At 42.1% G+C, this 13,353-nt stretch overlaps 1 protein-coding gene across 1 annotated transcript in view; it reads left to right on the forward strand.

The window, feature by feature from the left end:
* The window catches only part of FGD5 (FYVE, RhoGEF and PH domain containing 5), a gene marked incomplete at its 3' end in the record, with an annotated part of 112,470 nt that overhangs the window by 12,618 nt on the left and 86,499 nt on the right, over positions 1 to 13,353 (forward strand). Inside the window, exon 3 of the mRNA XM_025196809.1 lies at positions 1 to 1,113. This exon is cut by the window's left edge and continues 1 nt beyond it. Within this exon, the coding sequence (XP_025052594.1) occupies positions 1 to 1,113 (1,113 nt within the window). The remainder of the gene's footprint in view (positions 1,114 to 13,353) is intronic.

Here is a 13,353-nt window from a genome sequence, read left to right on the forward strand (position 1 = left end):
GAAGAATATTGTCACTAGAACAAGATCCCTCTCTGGGAAAATGCCTGGCTATGTGCCAGAAACTGTTCCAGAAGAATCTGGGCTAGATACTGACTTGCCATCTTCAAACAATGACTCGGTGACTAAAGATTTAAGTAATAACTTACTAACGGTGGAAGGAAAACAAATGGAAGCCAACAGGGCACTGCCAGCTAAGTCAAGGCGCTTTATTTTGTACCCTCGGTCTTACTCAGTAGAAGGTAGAGATATGCCAGGGTCTGTTTACAGAGAAAGTGATGGCTCTACATTGGATGATAGTAGAATAAAGAGGACAGAAGATAACCTGTCTTTGCCTTGTGTAATTAGTTCCTCAGGCAGCTTTTCCCAGAGAAATCACCTCTTGCCATCAAGTGGTGTATCTACCCCATCCTCAGTTGTTGATATACCACCTCCTTTTGAACTAGCTTGTATCACAAAGAAGCCAATCACTAAAAGTTCCCCCTCACTATTAATAGAAAATGAATCTCCTGATAAGTACTCCAAGAAAAAGAAATCGTCTTTTAAGAGGTTCCTCACCCTCAAATTCAAGAAGAAAACAGAAAATAAGGTCCACGTTGATGTTAATGTTTCCTCTTCAAGGTCCTCCTCCGAGTCTAGCTATCATGGACCCGCGAGGGTTTTGGAACTGGACAGAAGGAGCCTGAGCAGTTCACCTCAGCTAAAATCACATGCTGGAAAGCTGCGGGCTTCTGAATCTCCTACTACCATTCTTTTCTACAAGGATGGTAAAAGGAAAGGGACACCCAAATCCTTTAGCCGGAGCGTGTCGAGAGTGGAGTCTTTTGAGGATCGGTCCCGACCACCTTTCATGCCACTCCCCTTAACTAAGCCTAGGTCTATTTCATTTCCCAATGCTGATACTTCTGACTATGAGAACATCCCAGCTATGAGCTCAGATTACGAAAATATACAAATTCCTCCCCGAAGACCCACCCGGGCAGGAACTTTTACTGAATTTTTCGAAGATCCCAGCAGGGCGTTATCTGCTGCTAATGAAAATGACGGCTATGTGGATATGAGCAGCTTCACAGGCTTTGAGAACAAGCAGCAAACCACAGACCAGGAAACAGAAAGGTACTGTAATAAATTCTTATGTAAGACCTGCTAATCTTGACCAAATAGGCGAGACTTCCTGTTAGATGTCGTAGGCAGATCTTCCATTTTGTTGGCTTATCCATTCCCCTTTACTCAGGAAGTGGTTTCAGCAGAGAAATTGGAGAAATACAAGATAAGCCATTATCAGTGAAAAGACTCTAAATTAATATGTATTGAAACTCTTATTTTGTAAACACCTATTAAGATGTGGAGTGGAATTGGATCTTCTAAGTAGGAGATATAAATTGAACAGTGTTGCTTCAAAAGGACTGTTTTACTTTAGTGGATCTTTTCTTTGTCTTTCTTTTTAATGAATAATGTTTCTGAGCTCTTTTTTAATACAATTTACTACAGATCCAATCTGCTTTACTGGGTCCTAGAATCCCTGCTTTCATTTCATTGTGCTTGTCAATTTCCCCAGGCAACGATGTATTCTTAATTTACCTTTCAAAGTACAGCAATTAAATACAAACTAAAGTTCCCAAGCATACCATGAACTAATCTGACTAGTCTATTAATTTTCAAAGTTGCTGTAAAGCCTTTCATAATGAATCCTTGACAGAGCTTCTGACTTCTGAATTAATTATATAAATAGTTTTGCCTGGCACTGCATGCGTGGCTAACATCAATAATGCAGTTTTCATCTCTCTCTGCTGTATTAGGTCATTTGCAAAAAAGAAAATGTACAGTTCCCAGGTCTCTTCGTAGTAACACTGGTGTGACCAACATTTTTACACTATTATTCCCTCATAACCTCCCTATAATCATTTTATAACCTGGTATCATTTTATAACTTGGGGTGTACAAGTATACACAAAAGGAAGATATCCCATTGACTATATAGAATACATAGCATGGGAAACCAGATGAAAATCCAGGAGATGTCATTAAAAAAGTCTGGGGTGAATTTCTAGAGTGGTGTGAAATAGATTAAAAGCTTCCAACCAAGATTTTCATGTCCTTGTTGTTCTTTCCCTCTGAGTATTTCATATTTTGCTTTTTCATGACATTTCTGTTATCAGCCATCTCTTCCTTGTATCTCCATTTCACCTTTGATAGTGGGCATTTCATACAACTCTCATTGGTTCTTGCCGACTCAGTAAAGGAGAGAGTATCCATTCATTGCACCTGAAGTAGGCAGTTCCCCAGACTCTGATCTAGTAAAAAAGGGATGGGTGTGCACTGGTTTGTCTTTCTAAGGATGCTGATGGGTGTAAGTGATAGTGTTCGGCTCGATCCAAAAGTCCACAAAGCTCTGTAGTCCTGGATCTAGGGTTTTTGTTCAGCTCTTTGTAGATATAGGCTAGCTACAGAATTTGGATCCAGAATGTTAACGTTTCACTATGGTTTGAGAACAGAGGATGGTTCAGGTTCATACCGAGTACAGAGAAGCCACTTTATAAGCTGTCTAGGAAAGACCACATCAGTAGAATCTTAATAGCCAACAAACCACTCACTTTCCTTTCAACAGTTCAGTTTGCACTGAGAAAAACTGATGTTTGCTTATGAAAACCTGGCCATTTGTTTGTGTCGGTGACAAGCCACCCATTTCAGGTTGTTCTTTAAAAGTTAAAAATATTAAACTACGTAAATCGCTGTGACTTAGACACATTTATGAACTTCCTGTGGAAGCATGTTGTTTCTAGGGGAAAGCCAATCAAAACTGGTTCAGGAAGTCTCAAGGTCAAAGCTTGTACATGATATTTCAGGCTGCCGCTTGTTATGCATGCAGTTTCTTCTGGTAGGGAAGAGATGAAGATTGGACCTTCCTGAATAGCACTTATTAGTCTAAAACTGTTTCAGGAGCAGAGATGTGTTTGTTGGTTGTATGCTGCTGTTTATTATTTACTGAGCTTCATCGGTGTGCTTAGTACTGCACCACACGGAAAAAGATCCTGCCTAAGTTAAGAAAATGGGTAACAATGCAGTTCAGTTACATAATGTGAGGGTTAGAAGTGTGGGTCTAATATAAAAATAACATCATTATATATAATGCCTAAGCAGACGTGTGTGAGTAAGTATGCATGTACATCTACATATAGACATCTGCAAATAGTACACTCATTGTTAATATAGTGCTTTTTAAAAGGGGACTTTAATGGATTCAACACTTCAAGATGTGGACTCATGTCACAAGTGACCCTATAACAGCATCTCATAATGCTGTTAACAAATTCCTGATGCACTTGTGTCATAAAGCTTATTTCAGCCATCTGAGATCATGAGTGCTGTGACTTATCCCCTTGTAAACACGTGGCTTGAATATAGACACTTTCTATCTTCACTATACTCATTTATATGGTATTGGTATTTAGCATGTGTCTGTAGAGTCCTAAAATCAAATGCATTTGATGAATTAACCAGCACAAATCTTTCATTAAGTTTCAATGAACAGAATTTGAAAATGCTATAAAATGATAATAATCCAGAAACCACCGCATTCCTAATGCCTGGGATCGAGGGGGGATGGGAATTTATTGAAATTGACAGATGAGAAGATTCACTTTTTAATTTTCTTGCTTAAGAGAAAGACCATGTGGAGTAGATTTAAAACCAATATTTTTTAATTAGAAGCAATCCAATTTATAGAAAGAGTCCAATAATGAAAGTATGCTCGAAATCCGTCTTATGTTACAATTACAGTTGCCAGGAGAGGAGAAGGAATATTGCCCCCTTAAGGGCAGTTATCGTAGATCCCCAAAATTTAGCTGTGTGGGTATTAATAATTAAAATCTGATACAACCATATGTATTGTCATTAGTACCCTATAGTGAAAAATATAGTTATCTGTAAGTGGAATGAGAGACTCGAAGCCTCAAAAGGCCCTGGTCATGAGACCTCCCTGGTCTGTGCAGCTTAGAAACATAAAACTCAAACTTTGTTGTTTAGTGCTTTTTCAAACTTTGTTGTCTAGTGCTTTTTCATTTGTGAACATGCCTTTGAAACTGCAAATTGAGGTAAACTGATTGCTCAGGCCAAAAATAGAGTCTGATAACACTTTCTTGTCCCTGCTTTGTAGTACATCCTTGGGTAGCATGAATCAAGGCAGTTCCACTGAGGCTCATGGAGCTATGTCCATTCACAGCTACCTAAAGATCCAGCTGGTTTAGAAACATGACCTGCATTTGCAGTGCATTTTAAAGATCCATTTCACTGCATGCCTCAGAGCCCTTCATTAAGCCATATTCAGTGTGCTGTGATAATGGCTCAAAAGGAACCTTCTATCTTGGAGAGGGGAAAGTGGTGCAGCAAACACTCATTTCCTAGGCTGTGATTAGTCATACTCCCACTGCCTTCCAGAGAAACACCTTGGTGTATTTCTGTAGCAATGTCACAAAGATGGTGACGTTGAGAGTCTTGAATAGTCCTCATAGCTTTCCTGTTATCAGAGTGTATCACCTGGCATAGGCCTCAATGGTTCCCTCTGCTACTTGTTTTGAAAAAAATGAGGTAAGCAAAAGGAAGCCATCTGCTTCACAGTGTGGTCCCACCTTCAGGGTTCAGGTTCCCACAGAAGGGGGACTGCCATCTCCTTAGGTGCCATCCTTGGGTGCTGTCTGCCCATAAGCTACAAAGGATCCCACATGCAATGAACCTTTGTCAGGTGACTGGCCATCCAGAGGCATCATGTGCAACTTGATTCCTGAGAATTGTTGTTTTGCCTGGTAGCAATATGGAGTCCCTGGGCCTCTCTGGAGATGTTCCAGGGACCTTAGTATTAGCCCAGTAGACCTCAAAATACATGAGAGTTCAGAAGACCAAATATTGTTCCATTGATGGGACAGCTTGGATTAAGACCATCTTCCTTTCTAACTTATGAAAGTGAGTCAGGTCCACTTGCTTACCTGGTAGCATATTAAGTATCTTAAATATGAATCAACTCACCCCAAAAGTAACTCACTTACCCAACAAGTAAGAACGATGCACAAATCTTAGCCTGGGTATAAATCCATATATTGGCCTTAAGGTGAATGCCAGTGCCTCAGGGTGGCTTGGGGAATTTTCTGAGTGCTTAGATTGGATAAGACTTAATTTTGCAAAGCCCTTACAGCCCACATGCTGCCACTGCATACTAAGACATTTCTCATGGATTTTTCCCAGGAATACTGACAGCACACGCTTGTTATGCTGTATTCTTTTCTCTTTTTAATCTCGTAGGCAAGAAGTAGGGCTGGAAGGGACCTAAGAGATCATCTAGCCCAACCAGGGATTGATCATATATGCTGTACACACAAAAGACACCAGGGCTCTGTCAACTCATTTGGTCCAAGATCAAAGTTGGTTTGTTTGTTTTTTTAAGTGCTAGATAATAGTATTATATACCAGATGGAGTTGCTATGGTGTATGCAGCATATAAATTACATTTTTTTTAAGATCTAAATAAAAATAGGAATTATTGGTTTTAACAGCTAAAAAGAACTTGCTGTTATTGAATTCTTCACCATTAATTCATTTCCATGGCAGCATGCACAAAATTGATTGCCTTAGAGAGGGAAACCCATTAGCAATAAGAACAGGCGTATGCTGGACAATGGAAGGTCAAGTTTCCCCCTCTTCTCTGCACCTAGGGAACAGTGACCAATGGGGTAAGAAGGTACTTTAATCTCCAAGGAGCGTGTCTACACATTCATTAATGCTCCTTAGATACTGCACATCTAGTTTACTACTTCCTTAATAAAGGACTAACTAAATGCGCAGCTCTAAAGTTACTGAGCATTAGCACCAATGCATGGTGAATTAGTGACACTTACTGTGCATTAGCCTAATAACACTGCGCAGTGGGCTATTAGCACAGTTCGTGCTGTGATGCTCTACTGTGCAGTGTAATTAGGCCAATGCACAGTAATTGTAGACACTCCCAAGGTGTATGTATTTATTCCTCTGACTCGTTGCAGCCTATCAGAGTTACTACCCACTAGCGCCCCTTAGGAGGCTGGTTTTGTGGTGCAGACACCTGCTATTATGCAACGGGCCATTTCACAGAGGTCACCCAAGAGCCATCCAATGGAAACAATGGTTAGTTGCTACTGTCTGAGGATAGATTCAAATCTGAGTGATCGTTTCTATATCTCATTTTTAATGCCCTGGAGCATCCAACAGACTCTTACTCCCTTTCCTTCTGTCACTGACACTGAGAAAGGCTAACAGATAAATCAAGCACACAAATATACTTAAAGGATGAAATTTACACCAAAATACACAGCTTAAGTTGTTCTGACAGTAGTTGGGATAAATTTAAAAATTACCATGGTAAATTTTCACCCCATAAAAGTCAGGGGTGAGCTTTGACCATTAAAGCCGGGAAATCAGGAGATTACATCCTAAGTTTTCCTTGTTGTTCCTGGAAATTGGCAGCACATTTATTATATGAGATAAAAATCACACTGTTCAGAGACATAGTATAGTAACTAAATTCAGTGTGTGAAAACTAAGGAGAAAATAGAGATAGTACTTGCCATGGATGTTTCAGTGCAAGCGATGGACACAGTGAAATGGCAAAACTCAGTAAAAGATGGTCACTGCTTGCATATTGAAATGGAGCAAGGAACACAATGAAATTGTACAGATCATGTGATTAATAGTGCATGCATGGGGAGTTATTGTTACTTGTATAATCACAAGAGGCATGTAACGCTTTTATATGTATAACATGCAAGACAGCTTCTTGACTGAATTTCCCTAGAAAACACATTTTAGAGAGCATTTAGGTCAAAAAAGTGACATGGCAGAGATACTCAGGTACCACAACAGTGGTATCTAGATGGACAGACGACAGTCAGGAAGTGCCTGGAGCAAGTATGAGAATGACATTATGCTCACTTTTTTTGCACTTTCCCCAAATTCAGCCTTATTCTTGATCTGATCGACTCATGTGCTTAGAGTTAGGTGATGCTGAATGGGGACCCCAGAAAAGTATTGAGTCAGTGCATGAATCTTGCCCGTTGATCAGATCAGTTGGGCACATCCAGGAGATCAAAGGCATATCAGGACACAGGCACCTGTGAATGTGCAGGTCTTTGCATTGATTTGTGACTGTAGGGCTGCCTAAAGCCAGCAGAGTGGGCCAAAGTAGTCCCACATGTAGCTGCACTGACTGAAGTGGAGTTAAAGACTTAGGATGCAATGTCTGGAGTTTCTAAATTAACCCAATAAATCAGATTTACATTGTCACTTTCTTCTCTCTTTCTTTTTTCAATTAGCGAGGCATTTGAAACACATCCATTTAACTTTTAAAATAGATCAAATGCCCTTAGCACAAATTTAATCCCCGAGCATGATAGATGGAGGCTTTTAAAACAGAGCCTGCCTTTGAACATGTGCAATGTATCTATCGTATGTAAGTGCTTTCCTCGTTGCTAGCCTTTGAAACTTCTCTCTCAAAGTGGTTTTGGCAGCTTGCTGCTCATACATTCAGGCTGTCAGTCAAGTAAATGTAGCTGCTGCAGTGGCCTATAAACAGCTCTCTTCCCCAGTTAGGAAAACAACAATAACATTACAGGAGTACAGTCGGTTTTCCTGTAGCAGCTTTCAATGTACACAGCTAAACTCCTTCCAAGAATTCAACACAGCTGTAAAAGGTTTCCATAAAGGGTATTTAGTAAATGTAACAAATCTCTCTCTAAGGATTCTTCACATTTAAATGCTGAGAGACTAATTCAAATCCTTCTGGTTGTCTGGATTTACACTGACATGAAGATCACAACATGGTCCTGTTTCCCTCTGTTGATTATAGAAGGAAGCATATGCAGATATTAAAAATAGCATTACATTCTTTTCCTTAAAGGGTTCATTTTACCTTTAGACAATATAAAAACAGAGAATGTTCCTCCCCCTGCCGAACTGGGTATGCTGGAGTCACTTTCTCCTCCCTTTCCTTTAACTGATTGAATCTCTAGCAGCGTATAGACTGGTTTGTGCATGAGGAAGGAAAGGCAAGTAGCAAGGCTTGTACTTGAACCCAGTTCTCCCCATGTTGAAGCGGCTTCACTGCTGCCTGAAAATGCAATACTGATGATCACCCTGGAGAACCACGTCCTCTAGCAAGTACAGGTGCCTTGTGTTTGACCCCACAGCCTCCTAGGTGTGACATATATTTGCTCCATCTTGCTACTGTCTCTAAGGTAATGGAGAAAGTCATTTTAAAAGCCAAACCCTGCATCATGCCACATGGCTAAGTGGCTGGGCTGCTCCCTGGACATCTCTGCAGTGGTGGGGAAGAAAAGAAAATGCATCCCAGACATCGGTGGTTGTTACATCAGCTCCACTATTGACCTAGGCCAAGAGAGGAATGGCTGTGAATTCACTGGGACCAGCCTCTTCCAGGGTGTGGATATCTGAGACTTCCCTCATTCCTGCCCCTACTTCTTCACAGCAAAACTGCATCAGTTCCACTTGACAAGGGCACACTGGCTATGGCAGAGAGAGCAGGGTTTGCCCAAAGGGAGGTTATCATCACTTAGCTGGTAGCATATTGCTGATCATGAGGGACTGCTATAGGCTGGGATCCTTGGTAAACCGATAACAGATGGAGCAAGGAGAAAAGACAAGAGCTTAGTATTTGAAAGAGGCTTGTATACCCGTGGCTGACAAAGACAGTTGTATTGGCAGACTCAAAGGTTTGGCTTTCAGTAAAAATGGCTGTGGCTATGGAGCCACATGAAAGAAATGCAGTGGAAATCCAGCTTGGGGCTTCCAGTGCCTGGGCTGGAGGCAAGTAAGCAATCAACTGAAACACCTGAACCAGCCCCAAGCCTTGACTGAGCAGATTATGGAAGAGCATTAACTTTGGTATTAAAAGACACCATTTGGCTCATGACTTTAGCCAAAGCAAGGAGACAGCAGTGATAAACAAGAAAGGAAGAATCATAGACCCAAAGTCAGCCTGCCAAACAAGGGGGTTCATGTCACAGCCTTGGAGATTTGCATTTGAGAGCCACTTCCCAGGGAGGGTCACCTCAGACAGGGAATCTGGTTTCTAGGGGAGTCTTTAGTTTTCCAGCTGGGCAAGCTAAGGCACAAAGAAGCCAAGTTACACAAAGAAACAAGAAGCCCAGCTAAATCTTAACACATGAGGTTATTCACTTCTTATGTTCCTTCTCTACTGGTTTAAAAACCACTGAGGCTGGAACTAAGTTGTACCTTCAAGCTCAAGATCCACCTCACTTCCCTCACCTCATCACCCCCATTCACAGTGGAAACAAACAGTAAGCTCCCCCCATATTTTCTTCCCTTCTTGCTCAGAGAACTAGCACAGCTTCACCCCATCAGTATAAACTAAAGCTGATTTCTCTGCCTCTTTTAGTCATTTTCTTTACTGACAAAGTCTGCCTAGCTCACATGTGTCTGTAGGCAGTGCTTGAAGAAAGCTTTGCAATATGGAGGATGTCCTTTTTATAGGATAAGCCCCTCACATGGGTAGTAATTATGTTAATTAGGAGGTAAATTGCCTTGTTGTGAGGAATAAAGCCTAGACACTTTAAGGAAAAGTTGGTCCTTAAAGTAGCTGCTGTTAAATTCTCAAGAAGCTGATCAAGCAATGTGCTGAAGATTGATTTCAATGGTCTTCTAGTAGATATGTACTTGCTAATGAATTCTCTCTCTCTGTGACTTTTTAACTCCACTGCCCGACCTGTGTCCTGCAAACAGTCCCTGTGTACTGTGTTTTGGATCTTCCCTCTATCACATGGCCCAACGTGACATTTTACAGTTTACACCCATCATTTCTCAGCCCTAGAAGCATTTCTACTATGTGGCAGTGACATGAGGGGTACGTGTCCAGCTCCTCTCCTCTGGTGTATATCTAGAGCATGAAGCAGTGCCAAGCAGAGCCATGCCATACCTGCTCTGTATATGCTACCAGCTGAACTGGCAGTATGGGAGCTGTATTAACGAGCTGCTGCATGCAGACACATTAGCTCTGCCTTTCAGCAGAGCTTACTGGCACACACGACACCACTGTAAAGTGGCTATACTATAACTAGGAAGGAGCATGGGCAGGGTAAGTGTGGCATGTCTCAACATGGCATTACCTAGTGCCATAGTTGGCCAGTATGGACATACTCTCAGTGTCCTGCTTAGTTCTCTCCAATGCTGTTTTCTGTTACAATTTCCCATGGCCTAGCATTCACATTGCCTCCTTAGAACAGGAGTGCCCCATACTAGTGTACAGACTGAACAAGGATAACGTAGGCCATGAGGCGCTAACACAATGGATGGCCAAGGGGATAGCATGTGCTGGCCTGAGACTTGAGAGCCTAGCAGTCAATTAGACAGACCTATTCCAGAGGAATTGGGGTAGTGTTATATTAGCAATTTAAGGGGCAAGAGTTCAATTCCTGCCTCTGCCAGACTTGCTGTACAAAACATGTGGTCTCTTTGCACCTCAGTTTCCCACCCCCATGAAGTCCATGTGAAGATAAGTGCATTTGAATTTGTGGAGTGCTTGGATACTAAGCTGACAGGAGCCCCCTATAAATACACAACTAGCAAGAAAGGACACTCTGATGCTAAACATACAATCCTGGCATTTTATTCAGTTGGGTGTCCCAGAACATAGATTACAGCCAGGAAAGCACCGCAAACTACCAAAGCTGAGTTTGTAGAAATGAATGGAAGTTCTGTGAATAAAAATATGTCTTCTTGTACTGCAAGGGAGGTTAGCTCCAGGCAGGCGAGGGTGCACAGATATGGTTCTGTTTGGATTCATTGAAGGAAAAGGACACAAAAGTGACAGGACAAGAAAAACTCAGGAGACTTCAACCAGCTGCTGAAGTTTCAGCAGGTGAGGAAGAGGGGGTTCCAAAATGCATTTATTGAGGTTCACCCAGTTGCAATTTAGAGCCAGCCATCCGAAAGTGTTCCCCAAACCAAACCAACAGGCCACACACAGCCTCCAGTTTAAAGCCTTGGTGAGAGCCATGGACAGCTCTGACATGAGTCATGTCCGTATTTCTGTTTTCTTTACAGTTGTCTGAAATGCCGCTGGGACTTAGAAGGTGATAGCAGTTAATGCAGGATTTCCAGCTGCTCAGAGTTTGTACAGAGGGAGATAACCCCTCTGTAGTCAGGGGTGGGCAGAGAGCATGCTTCAGCCCTGCAATTATCTGGCATCTGTGTGGTGGGAGATTGTCCTTCACAAGGAAACAAGGACAAAAGAGACTGTGCTTGAAGGCTGGTCGATGCTGCAGCTTCATAAGCAGCTTCCTAAAAGTGCCCCTGGATCCAATTTATACTGGAAATGTTACTGCTGTCGAGATCTGGGAATTAAAAATGGGCAGCTCTAACAAGATGATGGTTGCTTGTTTCCTGCTCTAAAAGACCTGAACTTTTATATGGCTCCTATTATAGAGTCCTTGGTGCACTGACAGGGCTGTTAGAAGTCAACAGAAGAAGTGAATTTGAGCCTGGGTAAAAGTCAACAGAGAGGTGTGGAGCTTAGGGGCTCCCATTTTGTCCTCTATAACAGCACTCAGCTTCACTTCACAAAACCTTCCATAATAAGTGTAATTACACACGTCCTACCCAGTTAAAATGTCCATGGAGAGTCCTATAGGAATGACAAATTAGGTAAGAGGAGGATTTTTGCTCTAAACAAACCTGGAGCCTTGTGCTCTAATCTAGCACTTTTCGTCCCCAGAGCTTCAAGTGCTTTGCAGAGCAAGTAGGGATCACAGTTGCCATTTTAGAGATGGAGAAACTGAGGCACAGAGATGACATGCCTCATTCACATAACCTGTTTCCTGTAACAGAACCAGGACTAGAATTAAGGGCTCCTGAAGATCCACTCCAGTACCCTGTCTATGAGTAGCACGGCCCCTCCTATAATCTGGAGGTAAAAAGTATTGAGCTGCCAGAGAAATCAAAGGAAGTGTACTCCTGCATTAATGAGGATGCTGCTGCCAGACACTAAATTGCCGTCACCTAGAGGAAATGGTGATGCCTAGGAGAGGAACAAGTAGCTAAGTGCCTTGTGTCATTCCTACAATCCAGGTAATTCATAAACCCCAGTCTTAGATCTGCTTGCATGTTCTCCTGACATTCTTGCCCTCCTTTCAATCCACACGAAAGGACACTAAAAGAGAGAGACTGAGTCTTATGACCAAATCTAATCTAAGAGATTATTTGATCCAACTCTTAATCTCTAGTTTGGATTTTTCAGGAAAATAGTTCACTTTCCACCATGCAGATTATCAAGTGGATAGAATTTGAGTGACTGCAAACACAAAGTACAGCCAGAATGCAAAGACATTTCACTCAAGGATACTATAAAATTGGATGGTTGGAGGGCTTACAAACTAGTCAGATACCTGCATAATTCTGTAAGGAAGCACTCCTACACAGCTGTTGTAGTATTGTTTTTGAGTGCCTGCGCATTTGAGCTATATTTGAGCAGTTTGGGTGTAATAATGATGGTCATTATAGTGAAAAAAGAGAAAGAAAGGAAAGTTACTGCACTGAGAAGGTAAAAAGGAAGAAGTATAAAGCTGGGAACAAATGGTTTTAGTTGTTTCCAGCATAATGCTCTAAAATTCACCTGACATGTAAGTTTGTGGGGTTCATTAAAAAAGATACTACATTCCATATGGGCTTGCTGATGACAATTGTTGCCAGGAAGCATTTTTTTATTATTAAAATAATTAGGAGAAAGGCAAATCATATAACATACGGTACACTACAAAGATAGGGTGTTCTTGTTCATTTTCCCTCCTCTTCTTCAAGTGGGCAAGGAGGATGCTAGAGTTAGATTCAGTGGGTGCATCCACACAAAAGACATTTTACTGCACAGTAGCAAAGTTTACTGCACTGTAAGAGTGTGCATTTACATGTGCACAGGCTTACAGTGCTGCAATCTTTGCTAATCGGGAGTAAATTTGCTACCTGCAAATGCAAGTAGCACATTTACTTGTGTTTAGTTACTGCACAGTAGTGCTCATGTAGATGCCTGACTGGGAGCAAATCTGCTCCCGATCAGCCGGCCAGCAGGGTGCGAGAGATTACTCTCTGACCCCAGGAGCTGCCTGCTGCCAGGGTGGGCTCCACCACCGGAGCCCAGGTAGGGACTATGTCCCCCTGCCCCGACAGCAGGGAGCTCCGATCCCCCAACTGTGAGATCATGATCGAGGAGCAGGGACCTGCGAGATCCTTATCTCCCAGCACCGGCCCTACAACCGCAGAGCTGGCACTAGGAGCTCCCTGTTGGTGGGGGCTGGGAGCCTTTCC

Source organism: Alligator sinensis, unplaced genomic scaffold (genome assembly GCF_000455745.1).
Source record: "Alligator sinensis unplaced genomic scaffold, ASM45574v1 scaffold839_1, whole genome shotgun sequence".
In the NCBI taxonomy this organism is placed as follows: domain Eukaryota; kingdom Metazoa; phylum Chordata; order Crocodylia; family Alligatoridae; genus Alligator; species Alligator sinensis.